This window comes from Psammomys obesus, unplaced genomic scaffold, assembly GCF_907164565.1.
Source record: "Psammomys obesus unplaced genomic scaffold, mPsaObe1.curated_primary_1811, whole genome shotgun sequence".
NCBI classification, from domain to species: Eukaryota; Metazoa; Chordata; class Mammalia; order Rodentia; family Muridae; genus Psammomys; species Psammomys obesus.
This window is the reverse complement of record NW_026596109.1, coordinates 16442668-16464104: the sequence shown is the minus strand read 5'-3', so window position 1 is coordinate 16464104 and position 21437 is coordinate 16442668. Positions and strand designations below refer to the sequence as shown.

Sequence of the window (21437 nt, the reverse complement as noted above, 5' to 3'; positions counted from 1 at the left end):
CTCCAAACAGCCCTGAGCATGGCCAGAGTCCCACTTAGATGAAGAACACCAAGATTACGAGACAACAGTTCTGTGGAAACAGAGGTGAGTCTATATTCTGGTCATAATTTTAAGTATCTGGGAAACATTCAAGCTAGTTATTGAGAATATTTTATACTCATCTGATGGGCACTACGAAAACATAACCATGTAGGTGTTGGCAAGGCTTGGGAGACACCATCAGGGTCTACCTGTGGTAGAGTGAGTTGGTTCAAACATGTCAGAAAGCAATGTTGAGCAGGGTTTGGTGACACATCTGTAATCCCAGATGTTCTGGAGGCTGAGTGGAAGGATCACAAAATTGAGGCAAACCAGGGCAATATATCAAGACCCTTTTCCAATGCCCTCCCAAGGAAAATAATTTGGGATTATCTAATACTATTTAAAGTATACTATTTATTTTTTGAGAAATTCTCACATGTAGCCCAAAGAGTCTATAATAATGAAAAAAAAATAGATGTCACCTCAATGATTATCCATAGGACTCAGATTTCAAACATTGGAATGTTGTATAGTGGTGAAAGGCAAATTAAACTATATGTGATGGCCCAGCAGTTAAGAGCACTGACTACTCTTCTGGAGGACCTGGGTTCAATTCCCAACACCCACACGACAGCTCACAGCTGTCTGTAACTTCAGTTCCAGGGGATCCAACGCTCTCACACAGACATAGATGCAGGCAAAATGCCAATGCACACAAAAAATAAAGAGAAATCGTTTTTGAAAACCCTGTATGTGTGAACATGGATAAATCTCAAAAAATTTTCATCATGGCAAGATTCCTATAAACTTTGGAAAACATACTTTGCATTGTTTTATATTGTTTATACATTGTTTATATTGAAAATATAACTGCATCATTATAGCTTGTTTTATATAGCTTGATTTATGCACAGAGAACATTGAGCAGAATCAACATATATGGATACAAGAAAGCTCATCAGTGACTGGAGGTGTTGCAAATTGGTACAGCCATATTTGGAAGCTATTTTGCAGTGTCCAGTAAAGCTGAATGTATGTTCATGTATTACCCAGCAGTTCATATCTGGGAATGCACTGAACATGACACACAGGGGAAGACCATAATGTGTACGAAAGGATGCTCGAAGCAGTACTATTCCGACCTCCCAAACTGAAACACTCACATTTCTATTAGATAAGCAGATAATAAGTGTGTTACACAACATGACACAACTGAGCAAACTAGTGATTTAATTGACAGATATAATCTGCCATGTCCAAAAATCCAGATGCAGTATGATTCCATTTTTACGGAGTTGAGAACCAGGCAAAATGGCCCCTAAAGAGCTGAGTGGTCTCCCAATTTGTTTTTATGAAAGATGGAGACTGTGGTACCGGCTCAAGTGTTTCTGAGATGTCTGTCACTCCCCATTTCTTTGTGTTGGTAGCGTACATTGAAGAACGCATTTTGCGAAAATCCTCTGAGCTGGGAACTTACTATAAACAGGTTTGAAAAGCACCAGACACTATTTGTGGATATAGATTAATTCTGAACTTGCATGCAGATGTGGATTAACTGGGAAATAACAAAACTTCTGTTGCCTTTGAGTATCTGGTACTTTTATTCACAAGCACACATTTGATGAGCAATGGGACTGAGGCAGAAGACTGACAGTCTTGAGCCTTGTTTCTGGCCAAATAAGAGCCATTAAAATAGCTTGTTGTGAAGATTATACAAGATATACTCATGAACAGGAAGGAGCTACAAATATAATTTTTATGATTCAGCAACTGTTCAGTGAGATGCTCTATCTTATGAAATCTATTGTTAAATGGGAGCTGAGGCCTTTAACAATGTGTATCAAAGGATAGAATGGGGCTGAATGGAAGCTGAAATAGAAATTCTTTATATTTTTCTGCGTAGACTGAGGCAGGGTTAATGGTAGTTAATTTCGTGTCTGGTAGGCCATCGGCCTGGCTGTTGGGTCAGTTGCGTGTAACTCGTGTTGTAAGGTATGTTTTAAAGGTGTGGCTAACATTGACATCGGTAGCTTTGGGATAGGTCAGAATGCCCTGTGTTATGTGAGTGGGCACCAGAAATCCAGTGGCCATCTTAATGGAAAAGCAGGAGATATCTGAGGAGGAAGACATCTGCGGTATCTGTCTGCACTTCGCGAATCCACAGACGGCCAGCCCGCCGCGAGAGTTCATAGTAAGCATGAGCGTGGGAGGTGAGTCGTGAGCGTGCCGCAGGCTCAGCTCGGGCCCGGATGCTGCCTCTTACTACTGAGGGAGACGGCTTACTGGTCCCTTTGCCTCTGAGTGAAAATAAAAGATTGCGTGCTATCTCTAAAGGTGTTTTTTTTTTCCTTTCAGTTCTCGCCCTCTCATAATTTTCCATAGAGAGAATCATTGAGTGTTCTTAGAAAGCCATCGATGTAAGCAATCGTGTGTGAACCCCTGAGATTGTGTTTTAAGTGATACGTAATGGATCCCTAGAGCAACTGATGCAGAATTTCAGTATCATCTCAATGTACTATGTTAGCATTTCGGTCAAATCTTCCAAAATTATCTTCGAAACACACTGGATCGGTAATTAGCCAGTCCCCTGTGAAACTGATTTGCTATCAAGTTTCCTTCCATGTATGTCTCTCTCTCTCTCTCTCTCTCTCTCTCTCTCTCTCTCGTGTCTCCCCACCCCCCACACATTAAAGGTTGACCTGCTGCTGTTGCTGATAGACATCCACAGCCAGGGCCGTGCTGGTGCATGCTTAGGGTTTCACCACGCTATCTGTAGACTCCTGTGAACAGTAAGGGATGATGGGATGCACCCCGAATAATAAAATTAAGACCTCTAGGTGTTTGATATGTAAGGGAAGAAGTGAAGAATGAGGCTGAGTTAAAGGTTATGCCCCAAGTCTAACAAAAAGGCCATTTGAGTTTACTCGGTTTTTTAAAAGAAAGTTTTGTGTGTATGGGGGGGCATGTGTAGGTCAGAGGACAGCTTGAAGGAGTTGGTTTTCTTTTTCCATTATGTGGATCTCAAGGATTAAACTCAGATCCTCAGACTTGGCGGCAAGGGCCTTTACTTGCTAAGCCATCTTGGTGGCCTGAATTTATTAGTAAAATTGGTTTCAGTGAGAAACGTGGCTTCTGTTTTATAATTTTACAGTATTTACAAGACAGTTTTTATTTATAATTTATTTTAAAAGTTGCAAAAGCGGGGACTGCTGAGATGCTCAGTGAATAAACATGCTCGCCACTGAGGCTGCGCGTCTGAGTTTGGTCTCCACAACTCAGGGGGAAGGAGAGAACCTAGTTCTCCTAGGCTTCTGACCTCCACATGTATGCCCAGACATACAAAAAGTAAGATTAAAAACGTGTAGAACTAAGCCTCCCTTCTTAGCAGAACTGAGAAACAAAGCGGCAGAAATCTGTAGTGTTGGGGGATGGCGCTTGGAAGAGGCCACTGAGTAACAGAGAAGTGGAGTAGAGCAACCTGACGAGCTTGTTTTGTGGAGGTAGAGTTACCAAAAGATCACTTTAACAACTGCTCTTCTATTATGCCAACCTCGCACACACGTTTAAAGGAGCATCAGGCACAAGGGTAAGCCTGACAGAGAGACAGAGAACCACTGTAATCATCTTCTTTCTATTTAGAGATCCCACAGATTTAAGACTACATAGACATTTTGGGGGGAAATTTCAAAATTAGGATGTGTAGCAACTTCGATTAGGCACGTGCTCAAGTGCTAACTGGTAATTACAAGTAATCCAGCAGGGTGTACATTATGATAACTAAAGAGAAGCAATCTCTGAAAATATGAAGTTTAAAAAGCTTTAAAATGTGTACAGTTTTTGATCAGGCTTTACAATCCAGAATATAGCAGAGTAAAATATTGTAAAATGGTGGCCATTTCTTTATTGTTGTTTACTTGTTTTATTTATAAATTTTGGTTCTAATTTTAAGCATTCATCTATGATTTGTGTGTGCGTGTGCGCGCGCGCGCGCGTATGAGCAGCTCATGTATGTTTGTGTGGAGGCCAGAGGTTGTCACTGGGCCTCTTTCTCCAGCACACACACGCATTTAAGGAAGGAGGGCCTTTTTAACTTTACTTTTGATTCATGCTGACATATGAGCGTCACGGGTGAGAGTGGAAGAGTGCATATGGGGTCAGAGGACGACTTTTGAGGACGGGTTCTCTTCTCCACAGTGGCCCAGAAATGAAACTCAGGTTGCAGTTTCACACACCAGCCTCTTTTCCCTGTTGAGTCACGTCACCATCCCACATCATTAATTCTCTTGAGTTAAAAAGAATTTGTCCATTAATCCCAGCACTCAGGAGGCAGAGGCAGGTAGATCTATGTGAGTTCCAGGCCAGCCTGGTCTACAAAGCAAGTCCAGGACAGACAGGGCTACACAGAGAAACCCTGTCTCAAAAACCAAAATAAATAAATTAATTAATTAAAAAAGGATTTTTATCTATGTGTGAATTGTGTGAAAGATAGACACACAGAGAGAGACAGGGAGACAGAGAGAGAGAGATGGAGTCCTGGTGTACTCATTCAGCATGCATACAGAGGTTCAGGACCAGCATCTGGGAGCGAGTCCTTATTCACTGTGGGTTCCAGGGATCAAACCCATGTAGTCAGGCTTATGTGGCTTGTAGCTTTTATTTTCTGGGCCATCTCACCAACTACCACTTAATCAAAAAAGTAAATCTAGAAACAATCTACATTTCTACCAATAAAATTATTCATAGAAAGGGGCTGGAGAGGTGGCTGAGCGGTTAAGAGCACTGGCCGCTCTTCCAGAGGTCCTGAGTTCAATTCCCAGCACCCACACGATGGCTTACAACCGTCTGTAATGGGATTGATTCTCTGTTCTATCATGCACATGTGCATACAAATAAAGCTCTCATATACATAAATAAATGAATATATTTAAAAATTATTCATAGAAACTATGGCTCATGACTATGAGTGATCTTAATAAATTAAGTTTTGATGGAAGCCATTTAGTACAGGAAATAGAAAGAGGAAAATTATCAACATTTTGACCTTTCTTGGGCCCTGGAAAATTTTCAAGTGACTGACATTTATCTTGGCAATCTTGCAGCTTCCCTTTCCACTCTCCCCTCTCTTTGTCTCTTTCCGTAGGGTCCAAAAGTCCTACAGCTAATTCAGTTATTATAGCTTCTGTGCCTCACATAGGTTGGATTCATCTCTCCTAACTCTTCATCCATGGAGTTCTGGCATGGCTCTGACATGGCTCTGCCGTGTTCGCCTTGCTTATCTCTCCTGACAGTCACTGCAGCTGGGCAGGGGCTAGGAAGCATGTCTGAACGTCTGAAGCCAGAGGCTGCCGGGAGCATCTTTTATTGCATTTGTTCTCTGTTCGGCAGTAGCAAATTGCTGGCATTTTTAGTGGAAAATGATCCTACTCCTATACTAGCAAGACAATTTGCAGTTAAAAATAAGAAAGCATGTGGACCACTTTAACATTGTTCGTTAATTTTATGATGTGCTGTGGTGAGAAGATAGCTTTTGGGAGGTAGTTCCTTCCTTCCTTCCTTCCTTCCTTCCTTCCTTCCTTCCTTCCTTCCTTCCTTCCTTCCTTCCTTCCTTCCTTCCACAGTGATTTACAAATATGCAGCTCAAGTCATCAGGTTTGGCAGCAAGCACCTGTACTCATGGAGCTATCTTGATGACTCTATTAATGTGCCAAGTTTTTTTTTTTTTTTTTCTTTCTTTCTGATTTTCTTCTTTCCCAGACTGCACTGACTTGTTAGTGTTTGGGATGTTGTGTAACTATCAGAAGACTTCCTCACTCTGTTCGTTTTCTCCTTACAGGCAATGTTTATAATGTGGGCGAGGTACAATCGCTCTCACTTGAAAAGCAGTGAAACTGAGACACAAGGAGTTAATTGCAGGGTAGTAACAGAATCCAAGATGATGACTCTGAACTCAGTATTCTGTCTTGCAGATCACAGGCAGGATCCATCACTCCCTGTAGCTAGTAAATTATTACTATAGCACCCAGGCAGACTTTGAAACTCTTCCAGGAACTCAGCCTGGGGTTTTGAAGTTTCATTTAGAAGAAATCAGAGCAGTAGTTTGTCCTTGGAAGGAGTGGAGAACTTTATATGCAAAGATTAATACATCCAGACAGTAGTGGAAGTTTTGTTCCTTAACCTGACCTCTCAACTCTGGTTCAGTGAAAATATGTAGAGCCAATTGCAGTTGTTAGGAAGGGTAGCAAATATTGCTGTGTTTGGAAGGCAGTAGCCAGGGGTCTTATTTTGTTTATGCTGTTTTGAAATAAATTTCTCTTACCTGTGACAAAGGAACCTTGACAACAGTTAACATATAATATTTAGGTTATTAAACTGTTCTATTTGTTTGTGTTTTGAGTGGAGGTTTCACTCTACAGCTTGGGATGGCCTTGAACTTGTGGTCTTGCCACGTGAGCATCCCAAGTTCTGGAGGCACGTGTCACCATAACTGCTCAAATATTTTTAGTTGATAATTGCCTATAGACTCAGGTGAGAGTGAGGCATCTCTTCTTAACCTCTCTACACAGTTTTGATCTTCAAAGTATACATTACCATTCAAAATTTTACTTTAAATTTGTTAATAAAAATGAATTTTTTAAAAAGAATAAAAAGTGTTAATAAAGGGCTCAGTGATGTTGTTTACTAACTCCAAGGACTGGAGTTTGATCCTCAGGATCCACATGGTATAAGCAGAGAACCAACTCCAGCAAGCTGTCCTCTGATTTCATACATATATGTTACACACACACACACACACACACACACACACACTTGAAGTGTGGCCTCCAGGACTGGTGATATACAAAAGATAAGGAAAAAAGACGATATTGCAAATATTGTTGAGTGTATTCCATTATTGTCTGTTAAATACTGCTAAGTCAGTCTTTCCAGTATGGATTCTGTGAGCTCTGCACTGCCGGCATATTTGTTCTAAGTAGACGGGAAACCACCTACGGATCACACCAAAGCTAAGCTGAGATGTGATGTAGGCGGGAAAAGGGGGTTTCTCTTCAGCCATGAACAGCTTGACACTGAATGTGTAGGTGGCAATAATGTGAAATATGCCACACAAGATCACAGATGCATTTTATCTTTTACCCATACGGAATTCCCACGGTATCCCTGCCAGCTACTGGCCACTTACAGCCTGGTCTATGCTTCACACTTTCTGAACTGCTGGATTTTAGTGGAAGTTTGGTAGCATATGCCCACATTCTCTATGTCCAGCCTGGCTGGTAGTGGATAGACTTTTCTCTCTCCCATTGATCACCTGGGCCTGCAGACGCTGGTACTCCACAGACCCTCCTGGGTTCTGAGATTACAGACAAAGTGAACATGTCACGTATTCAGAACCAAGGCTTCTGTGAGGTTATGAGCTACAATAAGCCCGATTGCCATCAGAGACATTTCAGATTCATCAAGCCTTTGGTCAGTTTTTGGTTGTGCCTTCAGAAACCTTTTCCATTTGCCAAATTTTTATCAACTTCCGCATTCAGTTACATAACCTCTTGTGGGGTGCAGCGCAGAGCTTAAGAAGTCGAAATCACTACATAAAATATATTCTTGTATGATGCACACACATATATAATACAGATGGTTGTATGTGCTTGCACACATACAATCCTTTTTGGAAGGATTACTAGACTGTAGGACTAAGGGTTGGGGTTTACATATGGACTTTTTTTTTTTTTTTAGTTTATAATACTCTAATTTTTAACATAACCTATAAGGCTTCATAAATATTTTCTGTATTTTAGCACCATATTGGGTTGCTTCAATGAAACCATTTTGTAATATTTGGGAGAATGTTTATTTTTAAAATAATGTTCCTAAGAAGACAGAAAGTACTTGTTTTCATGAAAACTATGAAGCAGAACTTGGGAAGGAACCTCTCAGGAATGTAAATACCTATTCTGTGTTCTTTGCTCACCTACCCATTGAGGATAAATCACGCCTAGGACAAGTTGCCTCGTTTAACTCTTGAGCTTCCATTTGAAATTCAGAAACCCGGAGCACTGGAGTTCACCGACAAGAGCACAGCAGAGCTGAGGCTACTCTTCATTCAGCAACATGCGTCATTTTTGCTCCCATATCTCATTAAAAATCTGTATAATCATAAAGGCTGATATTGGATCTCATATTTTATTTTATTTTTCTTTCTTTTTTTATTTATTACAATTTATTTCATTTGTATCCCAGCTGTAGTCCCCTCCCTTGTCCCCTCTCAATTTCACCCTCCCTCCCCCATCTTCTCCAGTCCACTGATAGGGGAGCACTACCTCCCCTTCCCTCTGACCCTGGCCTATCAGGTCTCATCAGGACTGGCTGCATTGTCTTCCTCTGAGGCCTGGTAAGGCTGCAGCCCCCAGGTAGAGGTGATCAGAGAGCCAGCCATTGAGTTCATGCTTGAGAAGCCCTTGTTTTCCTTTCTAGGGAACCAGCTTGGAGGCTGAGCTGCCATGGGCTACATCTATGCAGGGAGTTCTAGGTTATCTCCAAGCATGGTACTTGGTTGGAGTATCAGTCTCAGAAAAGACCCCTGGGCCCAGATTTTTTGGTTCTGTTGCTCTCCTTATGGAGCTCCCGTCCTCTTCCCTTTCCTTCATAAGATTCCCTGCACTCTGCCCAAAGTTTGGCTATTCTCAGCATCTGCTTCAATACCCTGCTGGGTAGAGCCTTTCAGAGGCCTTCTGTGGTGGGCTCCTGCCTTGTTCTTTAGTGTCACCTTCTTCTGATGTCTATCCCATTTGCCTCTCTAAATGAGGATTGAGCATCTTCCCTAGGGTCCTCCTTCTTACTTAGCTTCTTCAGGTGTACAGATTTTAGTATGTTTATCCTATATTATATGTCTAATATCTTAAATGCATAAACTGTAGTATGTAAATGATTTCTGAATAAAGTTGTTTTAAAAGAAGTGTTGCAGGGTTTCAGAAATACAGAAATAAAATAAAATAGAGGCTTAGGAAACACTCATTTTAAATAAGAGTTTATGTATATTTTTCATGATAATTTTATGTTTCTATTGTACAGAGTTCAGTCTTGTGCAAACAGAAACTTTCCCCAGTTCCTGAAGTCTAAATAACACTTATACTTCATTTACAGCCCTGTCAATTACAAAGAGGCAGAGGTTTCTATAGAGAAGAAAACTGGTTTAAGAAACAGACCTCAAACATGTGTCTGCATGTGTTTATGGGGCTAAGTTAAAATGTGAACTCTAGGCTAATGAATGCGCTGATGTGGAGCAGAGAGCGAGCGTGAAGGGATTACCCGGAAGCAGCGCTCTCTTAGGCTGATCTCATTCCAAATCTTTTGTGGCTCCCAGGCTTCCTTCCTCCCTGACGGATCTGGTTTGTCTTCTGCAGTCCACCTCTCAGAAGTGTTGTTGTTTGGAACTGAGTTGATGATGAAAAATGATTCTCATCCACTAAAATTAATCATTTTCAGTGTGTGGTTTGATGAGTTTAATTGTGTATATAACCAAGTATCCATTACCACGATCACATAGAAATTGCCTCCATTTCTGTCCCTCCCCCTCCCTTCCGCAGTGCCTCTTCCCTGCCCACGCCTGCCTTCCGCAGGGCTGACTGTTTCAGAGTATCACCTAAGCAGGACCGGCCATACAGTAGCAGTCCTGGGTGTCTCTGGCTGCTTTAACATAGTATATGTTAACGTCCTTTTATGCTGTGTGTGCATTGCTTGTCTAGGATCCCAAAGCTGCAATATTTGTTCACTTACCGATTGATGGACACTGGGGTTGTCTTCTGTTTTCATTTTTTAAAAATAGCACCCTTGGAGGTTCTTCAACCTCTAATCTTCTAATGTTACTATTAATTAAAAACATTGCAATTAAAAATTTAGCATGGTATATCGTGTGATATAAAATTTATCATTTTAGTCAGTCCTATTTTTTTCAGTGCTGGGAATCAAAACCAGGACAATGCTACATTTCTGATTCCTGGTTTTAGCCATTCCTAAGAATACAATGCAAGAGCCCTTGGTATATTGTCACGCAGCCATCGCCACTAAACAGCTCCAGAATTCTTGCATCACCCGTATTCATTAAAGTTCTCCATTCTTCCCTTCCACTAGCCCCTGGACCTCATTCTTCTTTTTGTCTTTATGGATTAAACTATCCTAAGTAGCTGTATAGGTAGAATGTGCAATTCCTGTCCTGTTTTGGCTTCTTTTACTTAGCATAATATCTCTGAGGTTCATGTGTGTTAAAACACGTATCAGCATTTCATTCCTTTTAAAGGCCGATTTCTATTTCCTTGTACTTATATGCCACATTCTATTTTCCTAGCTATGTACTGATGAGTATTTGGTGGTTTGAATCTTTTGTCTATTGAAAATGGTGTTGCTATAAATATAAAATCGATTTTGTTGTATGAACTTGTCTCCTATTTTTTAACTTTGTATTTGTTGCTGTTTTTGTTTCATGGAAGTGATATAAAATATTAATTACAGTTTTTTTCTCCTTTTGTCCATATATTAGTATAAATTTCCTTGTTCACTTGTTTTTATTTCTAGCTTTCATTGAACGCTTTTGTCAAACATCTCATGAAAAATGGCCTGGACTCTAAGGAGAGGGAGCAGAATGCCAGGCTGAACTGGTTAGGCCTCTCCTGTTCAGTTCCACAGACGCCACTCAACTGAAGAATTTCTCTGGAGCCAATTTTCTTCACATAGGAGTTACCCCACTGGAAAGACTGGGTCATAGGGGAGCAGGGGAGCAGAGACGTGTGATGTGAAGATGTCCAAGCCTCCCTTCAGGTGGGACGTGGGCAGGAAGGACACCCCCCTCCCCCGCACCCCTCCCCCTTGTTTTTTACCCTGTCACTGCCAGAGCTGTTTTATTTCTAGCTGCTATTGTCCCTCAAGAGGCTGGTTAAGCTGTGGCTTCATCTACTCTACCAGGCCAGGAACTTCTCCTCCAGCTGCGTTTTGCCTTCCAAAGATTCACTGAACTAGTTACTCACTCCAGTGAATCCCTTATTCTCTTTGTCTTTATCCTGCCATCTGTATTGCTTTCATGACATTTTGACAGTTTGGGCTGCAAAGAATGGAAATGCCTACTGCAACATATTCAATTCATTAGAGTAGCTAACATTTGTCAGTCATAAGTGATTCATATTCCTTTTACCACTTGAAAGGAAAAACTTCTGCTCAGGATAGTGAATAAAGGTAAGGAGAAAACTAAAAACCTAAATCAAAACGACTTTTCTTTTTAAATTTTTTTTTTACTTTTACATTCATACTTTTTACGAGTATGAATGTTTTGCTCGCACCCTGAGTCTGTGCCTACTGTGCAAAAAGTTTAGGAGAGATCATTGGATCCCCCGGAACTGAGTTATGGACAGTTGTCAACTGCCATGTGGGTGCTGGGAATCAAACCTGGGTCCTCTGTAAGAGCTGAGCTGTCTGTCCAACCCCACAATAACTTTTTGATAGTAAAAAGGAAATGAATTCTTAAAAAGTCCCAGGCACATGATATAGCGCTTCTGTGCCTAGATTTACTGGGGCAGGCCGAAAACTGGTGTTTGGAGGGATGTTGATTTACTGATTAAAAACATCGGGGCTGTAGAGCCGGCTCAGTCATTAGGAACACTGTCCGTTCTTTTTTGTTTTTTTGTTTGTTTGTTTGTTTGTTTTGTTTTGTTTGTTTGTTTGTTTTTTAGATAGGGTTTCTCTGTGTAGCTCTGGCTGTCCTGGGCTTGCTTTGTAGAGCAGGCTGGCCTCAAACTCACAGAGATCCTCCTGCTTCTCTCGGCCTCCCCTGAGTGCTGGGATGACACCACCCTTTGGGGCTGACTGTTCTTACCGAGAATCAGGGTTTGATTTCCAGCGCTCGCATGGTGGCTCACAACCATCCATAAGACTCTAGTTCCAGGGGATCCGATATCCTCTTCACTCCCGTGGCCGCCAGGCATGTATGTGCTGCACCTGCATAAACCAGGCAAAATGCTTGTGCTTAAAATAAATCTAAATTAAAAAATATTTTTATTTTACTTTAAATATAACTACCTCACTTTCCCTCTTCCCTTCTCTTTTTCCAGCCCCTCCCATGTCCCCTTCCTCTAATTTTTTTCCATGCTCTCTCCCACTTTCAAATTACTGGTAGACTCTTTGCCCTGATTATTATTGTTATCTGTGCACAAATATGTAAATGCAGCCTGCTGGGTCCATATCTGTTGTTTGTGTGTATACAGTTTCAGGGCTCATTACTCTATTGCACAACTGATTAAGGGGCTCATTTCTGCACAAGGCCAACTCTTCTTCTCTCACTCACCACAGAGATGCCTGTACTTTCTTGCCTGGGGGCGGGACCCCATGAGATTTCCCTCATTCCCTTGGCGCACATGTACTGATATTTTGATTGTTCAGGCCTTGTTTATGCAGCCGTTTCTAAGAGAGACTGTTTCACACAGATTTTTTGGCATTGTGGCTCTCACAGTCTTACTGCCCTTTCTTCCTTGATGCTCCCGAGCCACAGAGCCACAGATGCAGGAGCTGTGGTATAGATGTAGTCACTGAGGTTGGACTCCCCCATAATCACTGATTCCTGCACTGTGTCCAACTGTGGTTTTCTGTGATGGTCTCCATTTGCTGTAAAGATGGGCTTCTTTGATGAGAGATGGTAGCTACACTTCTCTGTGGATATGAAGATGCAGTTTAGACTGTAGTAACGAATTGTGTTGGTCTAGGAAAGTGGCAGTAGTGGATTATTTTCTAGATCTATGCCCTCACTAGTCTCAGGAAGTTGGCTAAATCTCTGGTATCAGGCGTCTTTTTCCTTCTGTTGAGTCGGTCTTAAGCTCACTTCGACAGCTGTTAGTTCCTACCAACATGTAAAGTTATCTTAAAGTATAATGTATCATTTGTTTAGCTTTAAATTTTAATGGAGCGTTTCCATTAGCCTTTGCTTTTTGTGTGTAAGGGGTGCTGGGCTTTGAACCCAGGGCTGCTCTAGTGGTGACTTTTCTGTCTCTGTGATAAAACACCATAACAAAGGCCACTTCCAGAAGTAAAGGCCTTTCGTTCTTTCTTTCTTTTTTTTTTTTTTTTTTCTTTTTTTTGGCTTATGGTTCCAGAAGGTGAGCCTATAATGGCAGAGGAGGTGTGGCCTTAGGCAGCTGGAGCAGAAATCCAAGACAGCACATCTTTAACCCCAAATGTGCAGCCGATTGGCAATTGGGTGACACTCTAAATGTTCTGTGACCCATCCCAGGAAAGAACTTCCTCCAGAAAGGCTGTACCTCCCCACAACTTCTGCAAATACTACCAACAACTGTGGATCAAACATTCAAATGCTTGAGCCTATGGGGGACATTCTCATTAAAGTCACCACATTTCACTCCATGACCTCCATAGGCTCATGGCTCATCATGAAAAATGCATTTCGTCCAAATTTAGAAGTCTCCAGCCTTTAACAGTCTCAACACTGTTTAAAAGTCTAAAGTCTCTTCTGGGACTCAAGGCAATCGGTTAATGTTAAACCCCTATAAAAGAAAAATCAAATCACCTACTTCTAACATACAATGGCACAGAGCATGCTTTCCCATCCCCCAAAGAGGAATCAGTATGCCAAGGAAATACTGGGCCAAAGCAAGATTGAAACCCAGCAGGGCAAACTCCAAATCCTATAGCTCTATACCCATATCTAAGGGCTTAGACGGTCCCACCCCTTCAGACTTGCTGCCTACAATTTACATCTTTCCCTTGGGCTGGCTTTGCTCCACGTGCCCCTTTCCTTGGCGTCTAGCAGCTCCAACCTCTTGCGGTCTCTTCCTTCTCACAGTTCATAAGTAGCCTCTCACGGCCTTCTTTTCATAATGATTCCAGCAGTACCAGCTCTCTGAAACTGTGGAGGAAGAGTCCAAACACAGTACCCCATGGATGACACTGCCAAGCGCAGCTTAGAGCTAGGGTGGGACTCGTGGTCCTAGGATCTCGTAAGCAGCCACTTTTGTCTTTTGCTTTGTCTGTAGCTGGTTTCCAGGAGCTCTCCTTAGGCTCTGCTGTCTGTGTAGCCCTTGGACACCTTCCCCTTTATTCCAGTTCAGAGTGACCGGCCTTGCTGTAATAACTTGACACTTATCTTTTTAACAACCATAGCCTCCCTTTGGCACAAACTTTTAGCTGTAACACTAGCTTCCTGGTGGCCTTTTTTTTTTTCTCCAAACTGTACATTTTGTATTTTTTTCTGTCATTATAGATCTGCATAATAGTCATTATAACAACCTCACCCCAGGCTTAACATTATGTTCTCTTGAAATTTTCTTTGCCAAAAAATTTAAACCATTACTTTTTAATTTAGCCAGTGGTAAGTTCTTAAGACACAGGCAGAAGGTAGGCGATTCTTTGCCCGATTACCACAGGAACGGCCTCTAGCTCCGTGTCTGTTGAAGTCTTTGCTTCTCTCGGAGACCTTTGCTTCCTGCAGTCGGCCTGCTCTCGGCACTGCTATTTCCCAGGCTCCTACCAGAAGGGCCTGAAGCTCTGCTTACAGCATCCAAACACTCTTCTAGTCCAAAGTTCGAACGTTGTCCCAACTTCTCCCACACACAATGCGGTCAGATTCTTCACAGTAACAGCCCAACATTTCTAGTTTGTTTTCTGTTGCTGTGATGAAACACTGGAAAAAAACAACTTGAGGAAAAAAGAGGTTGTTTTTTTTTTTTTTTTTTTGACTTATACATCAATCACGGTCCATCCGTGAGGGAAGTCAGGGCAGGATCTCAAGCAGGCAGGAACCCAGAAGCGGGAACGAAAGCAGAACCCACTGAAGACTGCTGCTTGCTGGCATAGCCGGCCTAGGGCCTCCCGCCCAGGAGTGGCGTGCCCGCAGTGGAGTGGGCTCTGCATATCACTCAGCAATCAAGAAAATGCTCCCGCACTGTGCTCACGGGCCAGTGTGGGAAAGCAGGTGCCGAACTGACGTCCCCTCTTCCCAGCTGACTCTAGTGTTTGTCAAATTAGGCAGCATTCTACTGCTGAGTGAGACCCCCGGTCCTCTCAGCCATTCCGTTAGCATCTTTGTTAGTGGATACTTACAGAAAGAAGCACTAGTCCAGCAGGTCAACTCCACCACTTGTTGGCAAAGAGGGTGCGCTGACAGCTCTCTGTGGGGTTGATGGTCCTCTGTGGCTTGTGTTGTCCCTGCGCTGTAGATTACTTAGTGCAAAACATACTGAGCATTTACCAAAATAGTATATTTTTTAAAAAATTCTGAGTTTTATATTTAAGGTAGACAAGACTATTTTTTAATTAAGTACTGGACCTGTGGGGAGAAAAGCTTTTGCTTTTGTTTGTTTTAATTTGCTCAGAAAAGTAAAGACTGAAGCAACACTGTGAGAATACATTCTGAGTTAGTACATGTTGACAATTTTGAAGGATCCATTCTTATCTGTTTCTCCTATAGATAGAAAGTATTTATCAACCTAATTAGCAATCCCTTCCCTAACCCAACTTTGCTTCCAAACTTTGATTCATGAAACCTAATTAGCAGGCTTAAGTACTTGCTTTCCAGAAAGAAACAAAACAAAACAAACACCCTGTGATGTTTGAGTAGGAATGAACTTTATAGACTCCTGTGTTTGGATGCTTGGCCGCAGGGAGTGGCACTATTGGATGGTGTGGCCTCGTTGGAGGAGGTGTGTTACTGGGGTAGGTGTGGGCTTTGAGGTCTCCTATGCTCGGGCTATGCCCAATGTGGTACACAGTCTCCTGCTGCTGCCTGCGGATCAAGATGTAACTCTCAGTTTCTCCAGCGCCATGTCTGCTTGCATGCTGTCATGCCCCTGCCATGACGACAATGGATGAGTCCTCTGAAACTGTAAGCCAGTCCCAGTTAAAGGTTTTTCTTTATAAGTGTTGCCATGGCCATAATGTTTCTTCATAGCAGTGGAAATCTTCCTCTTCTCTCATAATCTCCTGTGTACTTTTGTGACCAACAAACACACATAGCATGCCCCCAACATGCATATAAGTTTGGACTTAGGTTTCCCATTTGAAAGAAAATAGGCAGTCTTTGTCTTTCTGAGTCTGGCTTGTTTCACTTGATGATGTCCAGTTCCATTCATTTCCCTGAAAATGTCATAATTTCATTTTTCTTTACATAAAATTTCATTGTGTGTATATGTCACATTTTGTTTTCACACTTGAAACAAAGACAGATTTTGTTTATGAACAAATACATTTCCAAGAAACCTTTTTAAATTATAGCTTCCTCCGCAGCTAGTTCCTGTATGTATAAAGAGGATGAGAGAGAGGAGTGGAGAAGAGGAAAGGATTGCTTAAGGGAAAAGAGAAAGAGGGGCAGGAGAAAGGAGAAAAGAAAGGGGAAAAAGGAAGCGTGGGGAGAAGGAAGGATGAAAACCTGAGGAGTGAAGCTGGCATTAGGCCTGTGAAGGGGTGACCACAACACATATCATTGGGCCTCGACTGGTTCGGCTGACCCTGCTTCAGAAGAAGCTGGATGGGAGGCAGCATCCCTGGGAGGGCTCACGGACCCAGCAGTCTAACAAACAGGTAGAATCTTGGTGGCCAAGGATGGTCCTGTGTGTTTCACAATGTGCATCACAAATGGCTCTCTGTGGCCTCCCAGAGGGGTCTGGGTGAGACCCTGCATAATGTAGTCTTCGAGAGCATGGTCTGCACCTCCTTCTCGTCTTTTAGCCTCTGAAAAACTGCCTATTCTTATTCTACTGTGGCTATTGCATCCTCTTCTGGAATCTGTGGAGTTATGACATCAGAAGTTTGGAGAAGGCTGGAAGCTGCTCCTCAGGGTTGTGGAGACAGCCTGGCTTTCCCCACGTCTGATTAACCCAGAAGGCCTTTGTTTTGCTGCTTCTGTACCTAGGTTTGCTTGCTGGACTGCAGAACCAGCTGCCCTATCATGAGTTGTTGCTCAAGAAGAACTAGGGAAGAAACTCAGGGAGGAAATGGCTGCACAGGTCTGGGCACTATTTTGCAGCAGCTGGGACATGTTCAAGATGACATCTACCAGGCAGTACTCAGCGCCCATCACTACAGGTAGCATGAGGGCCTAGAACGTGTGACCCGGGACCTATGCCTGAGTACAGAGTCAAGCCAGGAGTTATAGTTGGGATGCCTTTTGCCACTGAGCACCAAACAGCTGTTGAAGGCCCTTTCTTGCTTTGGCAGGAACAGTGGTAACTATTGATAAAGAGCCCTGTGTGGGAATCAGCCTGGTTACTGAGTAAACCCTCTATCCAATTCTATGCTGGTCCTCTTCAAAGAATTCCAAGTTACCGGCCTCATAGTAGTCAATAGGATGTTGGGCTGTATTCAGGTCTCCCAGAATGGTCACATGATGGCCAGTCACCAGGAAGGCTTCTGTTTGGATCTGCACATAGAAACATGTCTTACAGGCAAGCAGCTTAGGTTTCCCAGGATGCACCTGGGGGCAGTACATATCAGTTAGGGTGGAGGTCTTCTTCCCGTACCATGTGTGCATTTTATACTGTGTAACGAGGGCCTGCCTGGCCTTCACAGTACAGAGCTGGGAGATCCTCTTTGGTGAACGTACTTGTGTTTCCATAGCAACTGACATCCCTGTTCTGGGTGGCAAACAGACCGCTCAGGCCTTCAGCAGCCACTGGAGCAATGCTGTCCTTACAGCTGCTGCTGGCACTTAAGTAGGAGTTCCATCTCTCAGCAATAGCCAGGGCCACTGCTAGACCATCACTGGGTCCTTTGGTCTGCGGGAGGCAGACAATATCAGCATCCAGTTTGTCTGAAATGGGTCCTGGGTCACGGGACAGTAGCTGCATTCCTGGCAATCCAACCCTCATACGAGCTCCATTGGTGTTCCCGATGATCACACACAGCCCTTGGCGCAGGCGAACTGTTACAGGGAAGCTGGCAAAGTACACACACACCTCATGCATTGTAGCAGGCATTCTTCTGTGTTCTCCATTCTTCTGTTTATAGATATGTGAGTTGTTTCCATTTCCTGGCTGCTGTGAACAGTAGGATTCCTTTTCATGACTTAAAATTTTATTTTAGGTCCGAGACTAATGCCAGTGGGTTACTAACATGGCTGAAGAAATTGGTCTCATTTCTGTTTTTACTCTTATTAGTGAATGAATGTAGTTTAAGTTAATTAACCAGGATTGCAAAACTACATTTCATAAAATGCTATACTATGTGGAATCTAAATCAGTGAGATGTTAGGGCAAATCATTCAGGAAGCTGTTAAAACTTCCATGTAAGCCAAAATTATGTTTCTTTTTTTTTTTCTCTCAGTAGAAAGAGTGAGTGTAACTCAGCAGTGTGCCTGATAAAAGGCAAGTCCTTTTCAGTAGGTGAAAGAGCTGTGGCAGAAAGCTCTTAAAACAGGTTTCTCTGGAATCCATCTTTCATATTTCTCCTAGTGTGGGGGAACCACTCTGACATTCAGCTCTTCCAATATGTAGATAAGATATCCATCTCTGGCCCTTTAACTTCTCAAGGAGCATACATGATAAAAGGCAAACTTAGCCAGTTCTGCATGAGTTTAGGTACCAATTAAATGTTTTGCAATAGTATTTACTGTTACAGAACTGGAGTGACCTATTTTTCTGAGTAGTGACCCTTCCTTTACCTGGACATGTATAAACATACTTTTTAACTACTTTGTTTGGTGCTGACACAGAGCACATATCTTATTGTAAGTACCAATAAGACACGAAATGCAAACACAGAGTGGATGATATTGCAATTGACTTCTGCTGTGAAATGACTCACCTAAAAAGGCCGTGGTTTAAAACAGCAGTGACTCATTATTTTTCATGACTGTATACTGGCTGTCCACTCTGGGGTGAATTCACATTTTTGAGAGGCTAGCACCATGGCTGGGATGGTTAGGTGTCTATTCCCACGTCTCTCGTCTTCCAGAATGAATACTATCAGAATGTGTATGAATGTTATGTTGTGTGTATGCTTGTGTACCATGCAGGTGCCTGGCTTTGTATCTGCTGGAACTGGAGTTGTAGGCAGTTAGGAATCACCATGTGGGTGCTGAGATTCAAACTTGGTCTCTCTGAAAGAGCAGTAGGTCTCTTGAGTAGCCATCTTTCCAGCCCTATTACCTTTTTTTTTTTTTAGTTATTTTTTAAAGAGTGTGTGTGTGTGTGTGTGCGCGCGCGCTTGCCACACGTGTGCAGGTTCCAGAGAAGGCCATTAGAGGGTGAAGGAACCCTATAACTGAAGTTGCAGTGATTATAAGCTGCTTGGGTGCTGCGAACAGAATTGAGGTCGTGTGAAAGATATTGCTGGGCCTTTTCTCCAGCCCCTCCACCCCCCAGCCACTGCCAAATTATTTTTCAATATTTAAATTAAATCTAGGATAACATTAATTTGTTGGGACTAAGAATTTTCTTAAAGAACTAACAATTTCCCTCATGGCAATTGAATGTCTTTCTTTTTTTCTTTCTTTACCAGATAGGGTTTCTCTGTGTAGCCTTGGCTGTCCTGGACTCACATGGTAGATCAGGGTGGCCTTGAACTCACAGCCATCTGCCTGCCTCTGTCTCCCTGAGTGCTGGGATTACAGGTGTATACCACCATTACCGGCTGCAATCAAATTTCTTAATCATTAGAATATGTGTTTAAAAGTTTCAATAAGCTGCTTCAAAGAAAATAAAAGTGAATTTGATATTATACTCCTCCCTGTACCTTTGGTTGTCTGTGCCAACATAAAAACACTGTGAAGCACAGTGTGTAACATTTCTTATACAGTCTTGGAATTCGGTGTGTATTGTATTCACACAGCACACCTCATTTCGGTGCTGAGCAGCTACAAGCAGCCAGACACTGAAGCATGGGACAGAGTACTTGTAGACTTAGCCGTTGGAATGCAGGCAGCCCTCGCCAGGCCTCCAGAGTAGGCATGCAGCCAGTACTTTTGAAAGGTGTATCAGAAAGATAAAAGGCCTCTCTTCTAGGTTCTTCGACCTTTTTACAACTGCAGCTTTGGAAAAAAGTACATCAGGAGTAATACTATCCCAGGATTTCAAACCATTGAGCGTAGGGCTTCCTCACTCCCAGGAAGCCTGAATCATCTGATATGTTGACTCATCGGCCTAAGGTGACTGAAAAGTAGGGAACCAGTTTTGCCTTCCAAGGCATCTAGTTCAACGTTCTTCCCCCCACCCCCCTCTCCCTTTCTGGTGACTCATTCTCTTTGCGCTTAGAGTCCAGCAGAGGGCAAGGCCAAAAGCCCTCTTTGGAAGAAGGGCATTCTAACAGTGAGCCCCAGAGCGCCAGATAATTTAGCACAGCTGTTTTGCCTGTCTCATTCCAAGTCTGCACTTTAGAAAAGGGAGTGAACTTGAAGCTGTCAAAAAAACGTGCTCTTTGTCTTTTCCCTTTTGAGGTGGTGGTAGTTATGAGTTGGGAGCTTGTCTGAAAATGTCTTTTATTTTAAAAATGCGTAAGGCCTAATTGTTAGTACCTTTCTCCACTGTTTTTTTTTTTTTTTCTTCCTTTTCAGGGAGGAAACTTTCCACTCCTAGGTCCCCAGGATAACGCCCTTCCGCAGGCTGGTTGGAAAACTCTCCACATCCTTGGGCCGCAGCCCGCCCCTTTCGAAGTACCGTAGACTAAAATCCATCTGTAGGCAAGGCCAAGTCCCCACCCCATTCCGCATCTACTTTAGGTGGGGGTGGAGCCCAGCTCCAGACCCCGCCCTCCGAACGCCGCCAGCCGGAGCGAGGTAGCGCGGAAGGTCCCGCCCACCCCCTTTCGGTTGGACGAGCCCGCTGTCCGTCTTCTCTATTCCGCAGCCCATTGGCCCTCTGTCTTCCGCGCCAGCCAGCCCGCCCTTGCCGGGAAGGTGAGTCACGCCAAACTGGGCGGAGAGTCTGCTGGCCCGTCTCCATCGCTCGTCTGGGCGGCGGCGGCAGCGGCGGCGGCTGCAACTGGGGACAGGGCGGGTGGCGCATCTCGAGCGCGGAGGCAGGAGGAGCAGCCTCATTGTTCCGGGAGCCGTCGCCTCTGCAGGTTCCTCGGCCCGGCCCGCCCGGCCCTGTCAGCCCCCGCCCAACCCCCACAACCGCCCGCGGCCCCGGAGGAGACGCGGCCCCGCGGCGGCAGCAGCTGCAGCATCCTCGCCGAGCCGCCAGCCATGGAAGACCTGGACCAGTCGCCCCTGGTCTCCTCGTCCGCGGACAGCCCGCCGCGGCCTCCGCCCGCCTTCCAGTACCAGTTCGTGCGGGAGCCCGAGGACGAGGAGGAGGACGAGGAGGACGAGGAGGAGGAGGAGGACGACGACGACGAGGACCTGGAGGAGCTGGAGGTGCTGGAGAGGAAGCCGGCGGCCGGGCTGGCCGCGGCCCCGCTGCCCCCCGCCGCCGCCGCCGCCGCGCCGCCGCCGG

The 21437-nt window shown here is 43.8% G+C and overlaps 1 protein-coding gene across 1 annotated transcript in view; it reads left to right on the top strand.

The window, feature by feature from the left end:
* The first annotated feature begins 21103 nt into the window (after positions 1–21103).
* The window catches only part of Rtn4 (reticulon 4), a 50646-nt gene continuing 50312 nt past the window's right edge, over positions 21104–21437 (top strand). Inside the window, exon 1 of the mRNA XM_055628882.1 lies at positions 21104–21376. Within this exon, the coding sequence (XP_055484857.1) occupies positions 21188–21376 (189 nt within the window). The 5' untranslated portion in view covers positions 21104–21187. The remainder of the gene's footprint in view (positions 21377–21437) is intronic.